The 20,856-nt window shown below is 43.0% G+C and overlaps 1 protein-coding gene across 1 annotated transcript; it reads left to right on the top strand.

Moving 5' to 3' along the window:
* Positions 1 to 1,576: 1,576 nt before the first annotated feature.
* On the top strand, positions 1,577 to 16,606 carry LOC310958582 (uncharacterized protein; the record flags this gene model as incomplete). Its single annotated transcript, XM_083929570.1, has 18 exons — positions 1,577 to 1,638; positions 3,032 to 3,104; positions 4,110 to 4,152; positions 5,698 to 5,776; positions 6,120 to 6,208; positions 7,267 to 7,413; positions 8,866 to 8,917; positions 9,138 to 9,238; positions 10,122 to 10,207; positions 11,270 to 11,351; positions 11,456 to 11,541; positions 11,635 to 11,722; positions 13,900 to 13,948; positions 14,079 to 14,169; positions 15,359 to 15,459; positions 15,705 to 15,789; positions 15,918 to 16,022; positions 16,502 to 16,606. The coding sequence occupies 18 exons, from the start codon at positions 1,577 to 1,579 to the stop codon at positions 16,604 to 16,606; spliced, it is 1,524 nt and encodes a 507-aa protein (XP_083785696.1).
* Between the last annotated feature and the right edge of the window lie 4,250 nt (positions 16,607 to 20,856).

Raw genomic sequence — 20,856 nt, 5'->3', positions numbered from 1 at the left:
AGTGCCCAGGAGATGAACTGGCACCTCTCCAGCCAGCAGTCCACGCTCCATTCATGGTCCACACAAGGACTTGAACCAGCAACCCTCCAGTTTCCAGCCAAGTCACCTGTGGACTGAGCTATACTCAGGTGAAATGATAATCAAGCTGCAGCTGGGAAGGAACACGCCTACCGGACCTGGACAAACAAACACAGAGGGGAAACACCTGCAGGGAAAAACAGACAGAGGGAGACAAACTCACATAAAAGGGAGAGAGGAGGGCACTGACAGGACCAACTCTTAACAGGCCTGTGGGTGCAGATGTGCTGAAGTCATTCAAAGCTGTGGCCTCTACACTTCCTGTTCATGTTTGAATCCTAGAGAAGAAAACATGGTTGAAATCTTCTCTTCTGACACAATGGTTACTGTTTTTTTTCACTAAATAAAGGTTTTTGTCGAAGTGCCTTGGTTATTTAAAAACATGCTAGTACAGCCGTGGAGTAGCCACAGTGGATATTCTATCAAATTATGAACAATAAAAAATGAACAGTTCAGAATGAATCAAATATTTATCATTTGTTACACACACACACACATTTCTTTCTTTGGTCAAAGCAACAACGATGCTGTCCTGTTAAATGCTGATCTGCTCCGGTGGGCAGTGTGTTTGGAGGTGTAGCTAGGCAACAGTGTACCTGCAGAGGACAGTATAGCTTACCTGTAAGGTGAGACATAGAGGACAGCTGTCGGACTGTGAGCTGAGATGACTCACCTGCGGCTCTGTGCAGCTCCAATAAAACAACGATAAAACACCAAAAACCAAGAAGTGAACATCCTGACGGACACAAAGCTCAACAGGTAGGTTTCATCCTGCTGATGGGGGTTTTATCACAGGAGCTAGAAAACATTCAGGAGCACATACCTCCACCGAGGCCTCACAATCCTCTTCATTTGTTATATTTGTGAGAAAAAATATATTGAGATGTATTCATCGGCAACTGCGTGGCCATTTTAATGTATAATGGTGCTGTAGTGCCACCTGGAGGGGAAACGGCATCACATTCTTGCGGTTGTTGCAGCAACTGCACAAAGTGTTTCCGTGCTACAGTAGATTAGCCTGTGTAGGAATTTGTATGCAATGTTTTTTCTTTTAATCAAAATATGATTGATGACATTTGTAGGAGTAGTGGTAAAACACGTTTTGCATCCTTGTCTCACAGTTTAAGAATTATGATACAAACAAGTCATGATGCTTTATTAATGCCGTACAGTGGCTATGTTCCTGCCAAAACAAACCGCTTCTTATGTGTCGAGCAGACTGAAATACATTTGGACTAAAGAGAAAGCAACTGAGTGGATCACAAATAAAATGCCACAACAGAGTAAGTAGTTTCACCTGTGACTTAAATCCCTCTACAATTCAGACTGTAACCGTTTGTGTGTGTGTGTGTGTGTGTGTGTGTGTGTGTGTGTGTGTGTGTGTGTGTGTGTGTGTGTGTGTGTGTGTGTGTGTGTGTGTGTGTGTGTGTGTGTGCGCGTGCATGTGTGTGTGTGTGTGTGTGTGTGTGTGTATGTGAGAGAAGCAGCAGGTGTGGAGATGGCATTAGCCAGCGGTCACTGGCTGGAGAAGGAGATGAGGGGTGAAGCCCCAAGTCCCAGGTAGGTCACATTGTTTTATCAGAGGGAATGAAACTACAGATCCATGATTCACCCTCTCTGCAGGATCCATTTGGACTAAGTTGGCCATGGGATCCAGCTTACTCATCATGCTTTACTGGAAGTCATTTAGTGGCATGCTTGTTAGCTAGGAATATTAAATGACCCCCCTCCCCCCACCCCCCCCCCCCCACACACACACACAAACACTTAGGGTGCGTTCCATTTACCTTAGATGCCGGAAGTCGAAGCTGGGAATGACATCACACACGAGTTATCCGCTTTTCAGTTGCAACGTTGGAAGTAACACCGGCTGAAACTACTACTACTGCTGTTAGCACGGCCTGCTTCCTAGTTTGCATTAACACACGAAAAATGTCAAATACACTATGAAAGCATTTACATCTAACAAAACTATGTGGCTGACTTATGGTGACAACAAATAGTAAAAAGTGTTACTAAAAGGATTATTACAGGAGCTTCTTTACCGTTTACAACTGGGGCAGCCATCTTTAAATGTGAACTCGGGGCTCGGGCATTGTTCCAGTTGAAAGTTTCGATTTAGAGATTAGGAAGGCACCATTAGGATACACTGGCGTTACAGTCTGGTCACCAGAAAATTATGTTGGCTTTCAACTGACAGCAAGGGTCTGGAAGTCAGGTAATGTAGAACAGTATCATGAGCCTCAAAGGTTGATTAGGGAGGAGGTCAGGGTGGATGGTTGGCTCTTACACAAACCTGAACACCAACACACTTTTCTTTAGTAGATCTTGGTGTCTTTCAGACGTTGTGGTCATTGGTGTTGACCACATCTACCCAGTCAGCTGTTTCATTTTTTCACTATTTCTATTGGGCCAGGCAAGTTTTTTTGGTCTGAAGTAAATTAAATAATTAACAACAAACCGAAAGAACGAGGTCCCGGGTACAAGCGTCTGAAATGGGTTTTCTCAGGAGGGTGGCTGGAGTCTCCCTTAGAGAGAGGGGGAGAAGTTCAGCATCCGTGAGGAACTCGGAGTAGAGCCGCTGCTTCTTTGTGTTCAAAGGAGCCAGTTGAGGTGGTTCAGGATCATCTGGTAAGGATGAACCCTGGGCGCCTCCCTGGGGAGGTGTTCCAGGCACGTCCAGCTGGGAGGAGGCCTCTGGGAAGACCCAGGACCAGGTGGAGAGATTATATCAGGATCCCCCAGTTAGAGCTGGTTAATGTGGCCCGGGAAAGGGAAGTTTGGGGTCCCATGCTAGACCTGCTGCCCCGGCGACCCGACCCCTGATAAGAGGTTGAAGATCAGAGAGATGAGAGAGACAATAGTCTGGCCAATCTGGGGCCCTTTTACATGTGGGGCCCCTCGGCTGCAGCCTGAGCCCGTTCATCACCTGCTTCTTACTGTTCTTCCACAGACAGGGCCACGCTGTAGCAGTAGCAGGAAACAGTGCCTTTCTGTTCGGAGGAGCCTCCAGCATCAACCAGGAGGTGACTTTTTGTTTTTTATATACCTTTTTAATCTAAGGAAATTTGACAAACAGCAAAAAAAAACAGGGTTAAAACATAGAATATTGTTTGAGTGCATGTTTGTGTATCTGCAAGAAAAACTCCAGCTTTCCTCTTTACTCTCGCCTATGCTAACAATTCTCTGCTGACATTCATGCTTTTCTTCTATGATCAATTCCGAGCCGTGGCTCCTGGATTAAATTACTGGGACTGAACACTTTTTCTAATAGCCCAAGCCTGCAGTGAGACGTGGCACAGAGCTAAAACTAAACTAAACTAAAACTAAAAGCCTTCCTTCTCTGCACACGACCACCACAAACTTCTACACAGGCTGGAGAGGCAGTGTTCAGTTTTTACGCTCCACATATGTTCAGGTCCGCTGCAACTCGTTTTCTTTAAATCAAGACCTGAGACTTTTCTGTTTGCCGCTGCCTTTTAGGAAACAAAACACTGTCATTTATTAACGGCTTGCACTTTGCTGGTAACTTTTATTACCTGTCCTTAAAATGATAAAATTGTATTCTCTGGGTTTTAACAATATTTAAAAAATGTTTTTAACTTAAATTTGATTTTATATATGTTTTCCAATCTTTTAAGGTTTAATAATTGAACGTATGACGATTGAATAATTAACATCTAATTATGTGACGATGTGTGTGAATTGCTAAGATGGTTTTGTAGGTTGTCTAGGCAACACAATTGTGCGGTGACTCCACAGCCTCCCACAGACTGTTGGATTTACTGACTGAAACTCTTAAGCCTCAATTTGCATTGACGATATATAGTCCCTGCTTTATGTTGGAATTTCTTTTTATTCTTTTTGTTTTATTATTTTTATTCAAATGTCATTTTGTATGTGTTTCTTTCCCGTGCTTTTTATCTTTTATGTAAAGTACTTTGAAGGACCTTGCTGTTGAATTGTGCTATTCACATAAATGTGCCTTTCCTGGCCTTGAGGCTGTGCTCATTTTCTCCTTCTATATTCAGGAGGACACCACTGTTTACTTCAGCGACTTCTACATGCTAACAGGTACAAATGAAAGATGCAGTCTGATTATACTGTAATCTAAGGCCCAGAAGGTCTTTATATATCATATTATTTTATCTTGTGCTTGTTAAATGTTTAAGGATTGGAGTTTTGGACCCCAGTACAAGCAGGTCCCAATTGTGTTTGCATGCATTGTTTGTTTGTTTGCGACACAGTTAAATTCATGGTTTCAGGTTTCACACCATTTCACTAATTTAGAGCCAAAAATGCAACAGTTTGATTAGATATACTGAGTGAAGGAGTTCAAGGACCTCGGGATCATGTTCACGAGTGAGGGGACGATGGAGCGTGAGTTTGGCCGGAGAATCGGAGCAGCGGGGGCGGTGTTGCAGTCGCTCTACCGACTTGTGACAAAAAGAGAGCTGAGGAAGGCAAAGCTCTGGATCTACCGGTCAATCTTGGTTCCTACCTTCACCTGTGGTCATGAAAGCTGGGTCATGACCGAAAGGACGAGGTCGCGGGTACAAGCGGCCGAAATGTGTTTCCTCAGGAGGAGGGCTGGAGTCTCCCTTAGAGAGAGGGGGAGAAGTTCAGCATCCATGAGGAACTCGGAGTAGAGCCGCTGCTCCTTTGCGATGAAAGGAGCCAGTTGAGGTGGTTCAGGATCATCTAGTAAGGATGAACCCTGGGCGCCTCCCTAGGGAGGTGTTGCAGGCACGTCCAGCTGGGAGGAGGCCTCGGGGAAGACCCAGGACCAGGTGGAGAGATTAGATCTCCACACTGGCCTGGGAACGCCTCGGGATCCCCCAGTTAGAGCTGGTTAATGTGGCCCGGGAAAGTGAAGTTTGGGGTCCCCTGCTAAAGCTGCTGCCCCCACGACCCCGGCTAAGCAGCTGAAGATGAGATGAGATGAGAAATTTAAGGAAATTAAACTCTGAAAATCCTTTTAAGGATAAAATAAAATCCTAATGTGACATTGAAATATTATTAATTGATAGTATTGTGTTCTTAACGTTTTTGCACATTTTGTAATATTTCATGACATAGGCTACATTACATTTTACCTTATGCATTTATTTATTCATGCATTTGTTCCTTATGAAGTCCGATTTGGTCCTCCATAGTGCATTACAGGTTCAGCAGAAATCCAAATGGGAATACTCTGATCAGAGGCTCTTGCTGTAACCCAGGGACACTGTTGCTGAGCGGATGTGAAAAGTCAATTCAATTCAATTCAATTTTATTTATAGTGCCAAGTCATAACAAAAGTTATCTCAGGACACTTTACAGAATAGGTAAAGACCACACTCTATGATTTATTTATGATTTACACAGACCCAACAATTCCCCCGTAGAGTACGGTGGCGTTGAAAACCTTCCCTTTAACAGGCAGGAACGTCAGACAGACCCAGCTCTGTGGAGGACGGACATCTGTCTGCACCGGTTGGGGAGGAAGAAAAGGAGAGAGAAAGAGAGAAAAGACGGACAGATGGACAGAGAGAGACAAAGACAGACACAAAGACAGAGACAGATATAATATTCTGAGAATACTGAATATGTAATAAACAGAGATGTTGTTGTTTGTAGTTACTCCTGATGACGTGATGTGGGAGGAGATTCCTCAGAGTGGAGAAGTTCCCTCGGCCAGAGAAGGACACACACTTTGGTAAACTACAGTGCTGACTGAGACACAGGGAGAAGGGAGGTCTGTGACACTGTCATGGTGACATCTGTCACAGAAATATAAACTTAATCTGGCAAATACTGATGTGAATTCCAGCATCACTGTCACAGCAGATAAAAACACACTGATGCATTTTGCTATTATACAGGGGTTAAAGCAAGAAACTATTTATGAGCCTGAAAGTTGTCCAGGAGGAAATGTGCACAATATATGAGTTAAGAATGACATAAATGATATGAGTGTAGAACTGCTCTATGACTGAAATGAAGCATGGGGCCTGAGCACTGTACGCCCTGGTCACAGCTTCACCTTGCTTCCTTTAAAGTGTTGTGAAAGGGAAGCTGTACCTGTTTGGAGGAGCATCCTGCCCAGACGCCACCCAGTGTCTCCCAGGAGTCTACAGCTTTGATATAGGTGAGGACTTTTTACAGAGTAACAGGTCCTTAAGGAAGAGTCAAATAAAGCACACACACACACGCACACACACACACACACACACACACATACAGGCACACGCACACACATACAGGCACACGCACATGCACACGCACACGCACACGCACACGCACACGCACACGCACACACTCGTACTTCTGTCTTTGTGAGGACACTCACAATTTCCGGACTCTTATTTTCTGACAGAAGTTGTGGCTGCATTCGTTGCTAGGTCACACCATTGTTCTGTTTTTTTTTTGATTGGGCACAGCGAGGTGAAACTCTGCCTGCATGGTCATTGGCTGCACTCAGTCCTACTAACACAACCTGTACCATGCACTAAGTAGCTGCTGACCGCCTCTGATCTCATCACAGTGGAATATAATAGAAAGTACAGACACTGGTTAGGAATATGACGCCATTTCTAAATACATAAATCTTTTTTATCTTAGTCTACTCGCACTCACCATTCATACCGGGTCAATAGTGACCAGATTTGTTCAGATGAAAATAATCAAAAACAGTTAGACAAAACAAAATCTCCAAGGGGTGATGACATATAAGCAAGAAGCAGTCGAGCCAAGTTTTTCATTCCGTTGTTCTGGACTGATCCGGAGACTTTACCGATCCCCAGAGACTTTGTCTTTGTTAAAAACGACTAGAGTTGTGTTTGGAGACTCTGTTCTGTCACTCTGTCAGCTGTGGAGGTTCTCCCCCGTCACGATCACTCACAGGCGGTCACACTTCACAGTAGCCTGGCGCAGCAGCTCCAGCTGGGCCAAGGCCGTTTAAGCAGCCTAGCTCTGCTGCAATTGAGAGGACACTGGTCAAGTCCCTGGAAAAGACGCCTAGTTGGTACGACAAGGTCACAGATCATTTTCTTGAAAAGGAACAAAGGGTAGAATTTACCTATAAATAAACACATTTATGATTCAGGCCAGAAAAATTAGCTTTCCCTCCTTGAAAGACCAGCAGATGTGCAGATAGAGTAAAATAAGGCCTAACAGCGCTGTGATGTTTTTCATATTTTCTAACAGTGTCTCTGACTTGGGATTGCTTAGCAATCGGGGGTGTGGCCCTCAGAACCCTCAGACACAGCTCTGTTGCGGTGGGTGACAACATCTACGTTTACGGAGGCACTCTGGGAGGGAATCCAACCGATGATCTCATGGTCTTCAACACAGGTCTGTACTTCATCACCATCTTGATTAGAGGACCATACTTCTGGTTTTTAATGTTTTACCCCTTTCACTACAAATACTGAATACATGACCACTGATCCTTTTCCAAACCCTCCATCAGCTTTAAGATTTAATTACTTTTTTCTGAAAGTGAAATTCTGTTGTAAAATCCTCCCAGGGTCTTTTTCGGCAAATACAGTCATCAAATAAGCCTTCGAGACCTTTTTTGTGTAAGAACTAAAGGTTGACCAATAGTGGATTTTAAAGGCGGATATAATAACGATATTTTGGAGCAGGAAAAAGCCAATAGCTGATTAATGGTCCGATATCACTCATCTCTGGCGGTAGAAATGTCGCTGTTTATGCTGAAATATGATGCACGTTTATGCTTGTTGAGTGCTGTGTGTGTGTGTGTGTGTGTGCGTGTGTGTGTGAGAAGAGCAGCCCCGCCCCTCAGTGATCAGAACCCCTTTTCGCCCAAGACATTTTTAGGGCCTGTTCAGAGCCGGTGTCCAATCTTGAACCAGTTCTTCCTACTTCGACAGCCAAAGAACCGTCTCTCGGCCAGGAAAACTGGTTCCAGAGTGCCACCAACTCTTTGCTGGTCTGGAACCATCACCACAAAGTCGAAAATGTGTATTTTGTTCTTTTTTTTTTCCAAAATGAACAACAAGAGTGTGCTTAATCCACAGAGAAACAGTTAAGTTTTAGGTTTTAAGTTAATGTTTATTCACAGTTATGCACAATAATTATACACAGTTCCTTTCAGAAAATCAAAGAACTATTAACAACTTGGAAAGCAAACATAAACATGTTCATGTCTGGTGTAACAGTTTTCGTTGAACACAGCTCTAGATTCAGTCATTTGATTCTGACGTTGCCTGTAAAGACATAAATGGATCATTCATTTTAACTGCAATGTGATCAATGGCACGTAGTAGCTAGGTATGACTGTTGATTAGAATTAAAACGTGTTAGATAATTACCTTTCTTTACTATGAGAGGAGCTGGTACAGGGGCCAGTAGGTAAGTCTTAACAACACTCTTTAAATAAACTCTGGGTTCACTAACTACGCTGTTGGTGCTTTGTTTTCTGTGTAAGGACTCTTCTCATGCTGCTGCAGAGGTTTGATGTTATTTTGAGCAGTATTAGTGGTTAAAAAAGACGTTTTAATGCCTTCACCGCACTGTCCCGAGCTAATCACTGTTAGCCACGGCCGGCTGATATTGACTCTCCGGGATTTATCCGTTAATAGTTCATACAGGAAAAAAATTCTCAATGGCTTATTTGATGATTGTATTTGCTGAAAAGGACCCTGGGATGATTTTAAGCCGGAATTTCCCTTTAATTTCTATGAAAATCAGCTTACAAACACTGAAAATATCCGGCTTTCTAAAAGATGTCATATGTTTTATGTCATTTAGTTTCTGTGTTTTCTCCGTGCTCTGTTTCAGCGTCTCTCACCTGGACGCCAGTAAAAACTAGCGGATCACTGCCTCCTGCCCTGTAAGATACTGATTATTAGTTAGCCTACTAAAAGGCAGCATTTACTACAGAAACGCTGTATTGTAAAATATTAAAATGCACAGTGGTTGTTGCATCTGATCAACACTGACACACACTGATAATCATTAAAGCATTTGTGTGTTTATTGTATGTATACTGTGTGTGTATGTGTGTGTGTGTGTGTGTGTGTGTGTGTGTGTGTGTGTGTGTGTGTGTGTAGGAGTGGTCAGAGTTTTGCTCTGGTCGGAGATCAGGTGTTCATGTTTGGAGGTTATGAAGCAGATGGAGTCTTCTGTAAAGACTTCCATGTTCTTAACACAGGTAACATCACTGATTCAGATAATATAGAAATATCAAGGAAACATCTAAGGGCTAAATAAGGCAGTTATGATATTTTTATTCTAAATATCTCAAGATTATACTTACAAGTTCAAATGCTTTTGACTGGTAATCAAGGTACAATTGTTTCTCAAAAATGTGCAGTATTTATATCTAAAATGTAGAAATTAAAGTTGTACTCCATAAGAATTGAGTAACCTTGTTTCTAGCGGCCTCTTTGGCGGTAAGATGTAAATGCAGGTGACTTTGTTCTCTCATAGCCTCCATCTTGTAACGTTCACAGACACTATGCGTGTTGACATTTTTCTTGTTTTTGCTCTTTTGTAAACTTTATTGAAACACATTCACCTCTCTACTTCCAGTCAATCCCCTATGTTCCCCTCTTAAATCCACACACACTATCCTATTCCACTTCTGTCCTTACTACAAGTCTGACTCAGAAGTTGGAATTTCCGATTTCCAATTACAAGTGAACGCAGCATAACTGTTAGTGACGATCTGGTACTACAGGCCAACAACTGTCAGGAGCGTCACTAACATGTTGGCGTATTTACATTTACAGAATGTCTCCACAGACACTGATATGGAAATACTCTGAAAAAAGGCAACAAGTTCTTTCATTAGTGGGTCACATGATCAATCACCATTGTTTTAACTCACTCTTGGATAGAAACTAACTTTAAAGGAAATTAAATAGATGGAAATCTAGTACAACTTGAAATGAAATATAATATTTGATATGATAAATGAACTGATTTCGCAGCCCTGGACTTCCATATGAAGTGTATTTCTTTAAAGGCTTTCCACACCCTCACATGAAGGAGTCCGACTTCTGACTGTTTAGTTTCTCTCTTTTTCTTTTTAGAGAACTTGATGTGGCAGAAATGGGAGGTGAAAGGAGAATCACCTGCAGCCTGCAGCGGACAAACACTGACTGCACACCATGATAAAGTACACACACACACACACACACACACACACACACACACACACACACACACACACACACACACACACACACACACACACACACACACACACACACACACACACACACACACACACACACACACACACACACACAACACACACACACACACACACACACACACACACACACACACACACACACACACACACACACACACACACACACACACACACACACACACACACACACACACACACACACACACACACACACACACACAGTTTATTGTAATTCAGATAAATTGAACTGCTAATACCTGACTGTAAAGGTGCTGCTTGCCTTAGCAGAAAGCACAGGGAGGGAATGGCTGCAAATTTCTTTCGGAGCTCATGATAGTAGAACTTTTTCAACTTGCTGCCATGGCTCTCTATGTGACCATGGCAACCACAGGAACTGCACAACTTTGAAGTCTGGTTGCCTGGTCAACAACATTAATGATACAAGTTAGCAAAACTTACAAGAGTTATTAATCAAGACATATTGCTGACTATTATAAGCTACAGCACGCTCTATTTACATGACGTTATGTACAGTAGGCTACATCACATATACATTATGTGACCTATGTAACTTCAGTTAACTTCATTATGTAGGTATGAAAAAGTCAGTGCTGCTTTTGGTTTATCATGGGACACGAACTTTGGGTCTTCTTGGGTGAAAGAAGGTCCTTGTAAAAAAGGTTAGTTTAATTATTCCATTGGCACAATTTAACCTGAAACTTTATTTGAAGTTCAGGTTTATTTAGTCATTCCAACCATAAAAATACAGCTGAATGACATAATGTTTAGCTGTAGAGCAGGGTATAAAAAAACAACAAAACGTATCAGCATCAGGACAGAAGCTTGAAAAGATCTAAAGTGCTTAAATACATAAAGAATATAAAAGGAAATCAAATGAGGTGCATTAGCAGAAGTATCTGTTGTAAAAATGTAAAATGTCCTACTGATGAATTATTTCTCTGTTGGTTTTTGTTGTTTTAATGATACTGAATGTAAAGTATGCCTGTGTTTAATCCCATGGAGGATATCTACCTGTTTGGTGGAAAATGCACAAGTGACGACGGCATGGTGACGTCTTCCAATGAAATCCATAAACTTAGTATCTGTGAGTGAGTTACTGCAGATTTCCCAACAAATATATGAATCATTGTATAAAAAGTCAAAGGATTGGGTTATGTGTTAAAGATATTTACCACTGTGTCTCCCCAGCTAAGATGAAGTGGAAGGTCCCCCTGTACGTTGGGATTCCTCCGGCCCGACGACATCATCACACTGCCTTCATCCTCCATAGCCACGTCTGTGTGCTGCTATATATCTGAAAATTATATAATTCATGTTTATTATTGTCACATCTTATAATGTAAAATGGACTTCTCTCTTGTTGACAGCTGTATGTATTTGGAGGGAAGAATGAAGAGCAGGAGTTTAATGACCTGAAGGTGATGAAACTCATAAACCCCTCAGAGAGACAACCAGGTACTTTATCAGATTTAGTTTTGTTAATGTTGTTATATAGAGGGCGATATGGTGGTGTTCGCATCCCGGCTGGGGCCTCTTCTGTGTGGAGTTTGCATGTTCTCCCCGTGTCTGCGTGGGTTTTCTCCGGGTTCTCCAGCTTCCTCCCACAGTCCAAAGACATGCAGGTGTTAGGTTCATTGATGACTCTAAATTGTCCGTAGGTGTGAATGGTTGTCTGTCTCTGTTTGTCTCTATGTGTCCTGTGATAGACAGGTGTCCTGTCCAGGGTGTACCCCGCCTCACTTCCAATGCTGGGATCCGCTCTAGCCCCCTGCGACCCCGACAGGGACAAGTGGTTGAAGATGATTGAATGTTGTTATAAACTAGGGCTTAGAGGCTGCTGTGTGAGTATTACAGCAACAAAGTGTCGTAAAGAACAAACAACATCTCGGTGATTAAGTGGAGCTTAAATGTAAAGTTTGCATCTTTATTTGCATTTGTTCAAACAGTGACCCTGACCCCAATGCTAACCTATTGGGGCAGTATGTGGATTTAAAGGGATCTATTGGCAGAATGGCACGCAAGTCAATGGGAAAAGGAATCTTTTTGGCAGGCATGAAAATCACTCACCTTTTGGCGAAATTCACCGTTTTGAAACCGAAAAAGGTGACCTACGTGATTCATATAGACCTAATGAGAATTTTTTGGGGGTTTGGACAGCCCTGTTAGAGCTGCAGCCCCCGCGACCTGACCCCGGATAAGCGGTTGAAGATGAGATGAGATGGTATGGACAGGACATGGAGGTATAGGGTATACCGGACTATCAGTGAACTGCAAACGTGCGTGTGCCTGAAGGGAGACTTGAATTCTATAAAAACATCTCCTCCACAAGCACCAGAGCATGAAAATATTAGCGTGAAAGGCCTCACATCACCAGTGTTTTCTCTGGGAAGGTAGGGGAATACTGTGACCTGATTGGTTTGTGAAGTGTACAAGCAGTTTGTGCGTGCACACCAAAGCATGGGGAACCTGAAGAGAAGACGCCTCGTTGACTTGCAAAATCAAGTAGCTAACGTTGGTTTCCTGACTGAATTTGGTGAGTGATGGTTTCAATAATTTGAAATTTGAAGAATTAAAGCTCGCTGCAAAAGGCATCATGTCATTGATGCATACAGTAAGCTTAAGCAGCAGGAGAGATAGCGGAGTTAATAAGCCTCTGGTGGAAAATAAATGAATTGACAGTGAAAGCGGGCCATGGAGACACTGGGCCAGACAAAGAAGAGACCCCTCTCACCAATATTCATCTTGGCAACCAGCCTGCTTTTTTTCATTCTGTAGCAGATTGCGCTAGGAATGAGCCCTTACCCCAAGTGGAGGAGTTCAAGTACCTCGGGATCATGTTCACAAGTGAGGGGACGATGGAGCGTGAGTTTGGCCGGGGAATCAGAGCAGCGGGGGCGGTGTTGCAGTCGCTCTACCGCACCGTTGTGACGAAAAGAGAGCTGAGGAAGGCAAAGCTCTCGATCTACTGGTCAATCTTGGTTCCTACCCTCACCTGTGGTCATGAAAGCTGGGTCATGACCGAAAGAACGAGGTCGCGGGTACAAGCGGTTTTCTCAGGAGGGGGGCTGGAGTCTCCCTTAGAGAGAGGGGGAGAAGTTCAGCATCCGTGAGGAAATCGGAGTAGAGCCCCTGCTCCTTTGCGTTGAAAGGAGCATGTTGAGGTGGTTCAGGATCATCTAGTAAGGATGAACCCTGGGCGCCTCCCTAGGGAGGTGTTCCAGGCACGTCCAGCTGGGAGGAGGCCTCGGTGAAGACCCGGAACCAGGTGGAGAGATTATATCTCCACACTGGCCTGGGAACGCCTCGGGATCCCTCAGTTAGAGCTGGTTAATGTGGCCCGGGAAAGGGAAGTTTAGGGTCCCCTGCTAGAGCTGCTGCCCCCGCGACCCGACCCCAGATAAGAGGTGATGAGATGAGATGTTGTGTATTTAATGAGAGAAGTTGTCTCATTTCTTATATAGCATGATGTATAGATAGTTACTCTATTATACATTCATATTGAAAATGTATCAGATTTATGCCTTTAAATAATATTCAGTACATCCCTCTCTGCTCTGGAAGTGTTAATTTAAATTAAAAAAAATGTATTTTCTATGGTGTTGAAATAGTTGTTTGAATTTTTTGCCCCACAGTGATGAAGGAGATTCTGTCAGAGTTTGGTCTGCAGGGAATCAGCCACAGGTCAGCAGCTGCGGCACAGTGCACTTGTTTCGGTTTCATCTTTGGGTGTGTGCCGCATGTGTGTGCAGTTTCAGCCTCATGTCACGCTCTGTTTGAGTCCCATTTCCATTCTGGTTTTCACCGTTAACAGCTTCACTCCCACAAAGGTTCCTAACGTTCGCTACGAGCTGAATGATTCTGCTGCATTCAACCAGTCCAAGAACACAGCAGTTATTGCACAGGTGATGACGCACCCACACACGCACACACACACACACACACACACACACACACACACACACACACACACACACACACACACACACACACACACACACACACACACACACACACACACACACACACACACACATTCTTGTACTTCTATCTTTGTGAGGACACTCATCGATATGATGAAATTCCGAACCCTTACCCTAACTTAACCATCACAACTCACAGTAGTAAAAGTGATTTGTGAAGAGTGAAAAGTGGTTATTGGCTGCACTCAGTCCTACTAAAACAACCTGTACCATGCACTATAAGTAGCTGCTGTCCACCTCTGATCTCACCACAGAAAGTACAGACAATGGTTAGGAATATGACGCCATTTCTAAATACATCTTGTTTCCTTCCTTTACGTGCAAATAAGGAAATGTACATACGCCAAAAAATATTCAGATTTATAAAACCTAAAAAAAGTGGTCAGATTTAAAAGTGGAGGTAAAAAACAAATAAAGAATAGCGTCCCAAGGACAGAGCATAGGCCTATCTGCCGCTGGTGGGGACAAGCAAGCCTGGATCTACCACAGGGGCAATCTGGGCCCTATACACCACAGAAATGTGAGCCAAATAACCACTTTATACGACTTTTTAACAACTAAAATGGTACTTGGTGATATATACAAAGTATTAGAAGATATTAAAAACTACAGACGCATTGTTTTGCAACTCTTTTACACTATTTGATGTTATCAAGGATTTCGACGACCGATAATGAGACAGTGCTGATAAAATATTGAGCAGAATTTGATTTAAGATTTGTGTTGGCTTATATCTTTTACAATTGCCCGATGTGTTCTTATGGCCTCACTAGCACAATTAATACTGAGGATTTTGATGTTTACGATAACGTGGATCTGACGCGTGACATGAAGTGAATTCTAGCGTGAGAGGCGTCATTATATGTTGTTTCTGGCTTCAATTCACGACCTCAACCGCTGTGTCGTCAGTTTCCAATCTCCAAAATGTGAGTCGGCATGGGTCAGAGTTTCTGTAAATTTGAGCATAATTCCTCGTCAAGTTTAAAAAAGTGGTTATAAATGAGACCCCATGACTGGTCTCTGCAACCAGCTCCCTGTCCAGGCTTCTGCAGGTGGTATACTATCAGCTAACACTGACAATAACACAGGTGATGTATTGTCCCTCCTGCAGGTGTTCGTCCACAGAGACTTCAGTACAGTTCGAGATCAGGCCATGAAAATGATCCAGACAGCCTTCACTCTGCTGGACCAGGAGTTCCACAAACTGGATCGGTACCTTTGTTAATCTTTGTTAAGTTGGTTTTACGTCAGACCATAAATGTCAATGAAAATAAAGAGAATGTTTCACATACAGTATGGGTAACTTCAGTAGAAGACTTATACAGTTGGGGTCACTTTGAACAGATTATCTGGTTGACAGACTGAATGATAATAATGCATTTTATTATTGCCACCTTTAGGAACATACCTAGTAGCTAGCAAATTAATAAAAAATTATATTAATGTCTTTTTCCCAGAGAGAAGTCAGAGTTGTCTCAAGCAGCTGCTGCTCTGCAAAGAGAGAAAGAAGCTCATGAAGCCTGCAGACAACAACAGCAACAGGTTCATCGCTTCATCCAAAGACAGTGGTAAAAAGGATTTTTGGTATATCAGCATGCTACATTAGCGTCATGTTGTGTGTGTGTGTGTGTGTGTGTGTGTGTGTGTGTGTGTGTGTGTGTGTTTTTCAGGAGCTGCAGGAGATGCTGGACAGACATCGCTCTCAAAATGAGGCGTGGCTCCGAGCGAGAGCTGAGGAAAACGATCGAGAGAGGAGGGAGCTCTCCAGACTCAGAGTCAGTACACACACACGAACACGCACACGCACACGCACACGCACACGCACACGCACACGCACACGCACACGCACCACTACACACTACCTTCTTTCCATTTCCTGTTGTACAGACTCTCTGTCCGGTTGCTGTACAAAAAAGTCTTCAGGAAGATGAATTTATTGGAAAATAACCTGCACACACACATCCCCTACACGACCCCCTTTTTGGTCTTGTGGATCTTCGTGCAGTTGATTTCCTGTTCACGTCACGCTGTGTCCTTAAAAAGATATTCATGCTCTGTCGAAGGCCTTACAGAAAACACATCATTACTTTGGTCTATTCGTTGCAAATGAAACTCACCAAAAAGACACAAGTCTCAAATGTTTTTTGGGGGGGACGAACACATTGCAAGACTTCTCAGCACACTAACCAAAGTGTCAGCACTTGTCTGTCCGTCTGTCTGTCCGTCTGTCTGTCTGTCCGTCTATCTGTCTCAGGAGGAGGTGCTGCAGGAGCAGGAGAGGTTGAAGGAGGAGCAGAACAACATCCAGAAACGCAGCGAACACCTTCTGTCTATCATGCAGCAGTTCAAAGGAATGTGAAAAAGAAAAAAACAATCTACTTTAATCTCTATCTCTATCCATCTATCTATATCGATTTGTTAGTTTTATTCTAAACTTTCCGTCAATAAAATATATTGCAAAAAAGAACGTCAAAAGTTTGTACCTTGTATTGTGGAGTGTACAACAGCTGATCATATCACTGAAGGAAAAGCATCATTTGACTGATTTAGTGACTGATTAGGAACACTGAATTATAAAGCTCAGATACCAGGTACCTGTACACCAGGGGTTACTGCTGCAGTTGCCGGGGGAGGGATGGAAAATGTGGAGACCATCAACTAATTAGAAAAAAATGAATACAAATACAGTAATGGTAAATGGACTTATACTTCTATGGTGCCTTTCTAGTCTTCTGACTACTCAAGGTGCTTTCACACTACTTGTCCTATTCACTCATTCACACTGATGGCTGTGGACATCTACATACCATCTAATCTAACCATTCACACCACATTTACACACCCCACGGGGAGCAATTCAGGGGTTCAGTGTCTTGCTCAAGGACACTTCGACATGGGGACCGGGGAAGCTGGAACCTCCGATCTCTCGAATGGAGGACGACTCACTCTACCACTGAGCCACAGTGCCCCCACTACAGTATATAAACTGTATATATTTGTATTAAGAGTAGCCCTAGTAGTTTTGACTGTTAACTCAGTGCTTTTTTTTGCAGGATATGATGGAAAACAGGATGGGTGACAGTTACCAGGTTACCAATGTAGTGCGGATGTAGTTCTGGGGTAAAAGCACGTAAAATATTTCCCGACTAATGAAGTAACTAAATAAAATAAAATAAAATGTTTTATGTTGAGACTCAAAAATGTGGTCTGTGAGCTTCCACACAAGTGTGTTTTAACCCAGCCCCCACCACAGCGATTTCCTGCTTGATCCAATAAGGAAGTGGCCAAAAGTGCAGGTTTCATAATAGAGCAGTTTCTCATTGACCCCCATGTTAAACAGGCCGTTTTCACAGCATCATTAAACGTATTTAAGGCCTGGTACAAAAAAAACATTCTAGTCTGTTTGTTTAGGTCATATCTCCATGACAACACTGAGGGGGGAACATTTTTTTTGTACCAGGCTAGTTTTTATTTTGTTGGAGGTTAAAGTTTATGAATAATTAAGGGCGTGGCCTCTTGAGTGACAGCTAACCTCTGGCCCTTACTTCTCCTCAGAGGTAAACGTCAGCCAGATGGACGTATCTCCCTCCCCCCAACGTCACATACGTTACCTTTTTTGGTAAATGAGTCAAAGTCTGACAAGATGGAGACTCCCGTAGGCGAGGACAATTGGACCAAGTTGAGAGAGCGGACCCCAATGGAGATGCTAGGTCTGTTTTTAGTACAGACTATGGTTTTAACATATGAACCCTGGACGATGCAAGGAGAATGAGGTCTGGAGATAAGGGTTTCTCTTTCACAGAAATTCTGTCTCAGATGCGTTCTCACTTACTGGAAATGATTAAAGGAAATGGAGGGGGGGCATAACATTTTGTTAAGTCTAAATGAGCCGCAAGATTGGATTATTTTTCACCTATTCAAATCAGCAAAGCGCTAAACCGGACATTAGCCGGCTCGGACCAGAAGTCTCTTGTGATTGGTTAGGGAGAATCTAATCCCTCCCTCATGGAAATGAGATAAGAGTGCAGGCAATGTCAAACTGAAGATGGAAACGGAGTGTAACTACATGACCGTGTTTGATATCAGCCTAGGGAGAGTGTGTGCAGGGGGAAATACATGACATGGTTACAGCACGTGTCAGAGCTGAACTGATTGAAACACTGTAAAGTCCTGATGATGCCTGCACCAAGTCAATGATTAGTAAAAGTACCATATAGCCTATATTACCTGAATACATGAGTATTTCACTCTCAAACCCAAAGCCAAATAAAACAGGATTAAACTAGGCACGCAGGACATGTTTGATCCCATGGGAAAGCTCTCAAGTAAATGAGAGCTTCTCTTAGACTTAGAGTCATCTCGATAATTCAGAAAAACGAGCAGGATTGTTTGTTGCCATGAAAACTTTTCTTGGATTTCTAAGATAATAATCTAGTTAATTCTGAAAACACAAGAGCACAGTTGTTCTTCCCATGGACACATTTCTTGGAGCTCAGAAGACAGGGCAGTCATTTTTTGTTCATCAAGTGAATGCATGACTAAAGTCCGGTCACTGGCATTACTGGCATTGCTCGGGGCGCCGATCCATTGGCAGCCCCCTCGCTCTGACATCTTTCCATTAAGGGGTGCCATAGGTCACTCGGCTGGGAACCGTAGGGTTCGAGTCTGTGTGTGGACCATGAAAGGAGTGTGGACTGTTGGCTGGAGAGGTGCCAGTTCATCTCCTAGGCACTGCCAAGGTGTTGTTGAGCAAGGCACCGAACCCCCAGCTGCTCGGGGCGCTGATCCATTGGCAGCCCCCTCACTCTGACATCTCTCCATTAATTGCATGTATATAGGTCCTGTTTGTGCATGTGTGTGTATTTCGGGCCTGTGTGTGAGTGAAAAAATGTAATTTCCCCTTGCAGGACTAATCTTTATTAATTAATCTAATTCTTCTTCTTCTTCTTTTTACTGTCACCTCGCATCAATTGACAGCTTTCTGTTTCAAACAGCAAAGTTAGAGTACTATTCATGTGACATTTCCCAGACTTAAACTTGTTTCTTCTTTTCTTTTATACATATGATGATGGAGATGTGATTCTGATTAAACCAGCAGAATGTGAAGTCGCAATGAACCCCACTTACTGACACAGCAGCATCACACCTGTGACAGGAGGAATTCAATAAACCACTGTCAAGACTTAATCAATGATCAGGTTTGATGAAGTGATCATCCTGTGTGCCCCGTCTGCTTGTCTCTATGTGTCTATCTGCCTGTCTCTCCTCCACTGTCGCATTCAACAGCAGGACGGATCACTATTAAGCAAGGAAAAACAGCGTAATGCGCCAGTCGGTGTCCTGGTATTTCATCTCGGTTGCACTATTTGGCAGAGCGCGGCAGGGGCGGGTAGACAGAGCGGAGAGTGCCAGTTAGCAGCAATACGACCGGAAGTGAGGCGTAAATAAACAATAAGAGCTGTGTGTTGGACTTTATATTTACACCTCTAGGAGTTACACTGGAGATCCAAATTACAGAACAAATTATACAGACTTATTTATTCTGAAATATTGTTAATTTTTACTGTTCAGAATTTCATATTTTCAAGATTCAAGATTCAAGAAGCTTTATTTATACCAAGGGAAATTATTGTGCAACATTTTCAATTCAAAGATGGGAAAGGGTCAGAGTAACAATCAGCTAACATAATAAAATAAAATAAAGGTAACATCAAATAAATCAAACAATTAATTAGATGTGGCCGAGTGCAACAGACATTGTGGTTAAACGTAGGTTTATACAATATACAACAATACGCACCGTTGATACAATAAGCGCTGTGGCTGTGGACCCTTTGAAAGATGCAAACATTAGCGGCCTAAATGTGTCCGAGTTTATTTCCTGTTGCAGTGAATGTGAATGACTTCAGCTGGTAGGAAGTCAACAAGGACCAAGGCTGTTGCCTAGTAATAATGGAGTAGAGGTAGAACGAAAGTTTAATAGTCTGAGAACGGTTGGTGAGAAAGTCTTTGTGAGAGAGCCAGGTGCAGATAGGGGAGGAGATAGTGAGAGAGTAACTGGAATGATGGTATTAAATGGCGAGCTATAGTCTATGAAGAGAATCCTCACATAGCATACACTGTGTTCCAGGTGACTCAGCGTTGCTATGGCGATGGCATCTTCAGTGGAAAGGTTGACGCGATAGGCAAACTGGCGTGGATCGAAGGTGGGAGGTAGACTGTCCATGATGTGACGAAGAACGAGTCTCCCAAAGCATTTCATGATCACTGGTGTAAGTGCCATGCAGAGGCGGATTAATGCACAGGCTGGGCTAAGCTGCAGCCTAGAGGCCCCATGTGTGCAGGGGCCAATGTTTGGCCAGACTATTTTTTTTTAATATCATTTACTACACTGGGTGAAAAAGTTTTTGCCTCCCATTGGGGCCCTTAGAAACATAAAATATAATTAAGTCATTGATTGGATAGATATGGGACACATTTAGCGGAGCACAAAAAACAAAAGCACACGGACTGAAAGAACAGCGGGACCAAGATCTACTAAAGAAAATTCCTAAATTGACAGGATATTTCAAGGTCGCGGACTCTTCTTCTGTTCTAGCTGGAGGGGTT

The sequence above is a fragment of the Echiichthys vipera genome (assembly GCF_963691815.1).
Source record: "Echiichthys vipera genome assembly, chromosome: 16".
NCBI classification, from domain to species: Eukaryota; Metazoa; Chordata; class Actinopteri; order Perciformes; family Trachinidae; genus Echiichthys; species Echiichthys vipera.
The sequence above is the reverse complement of the archived record's forward strand: the minus strand, read 5'-3'. Positions and strand labels throughout refer to the sequence as shown.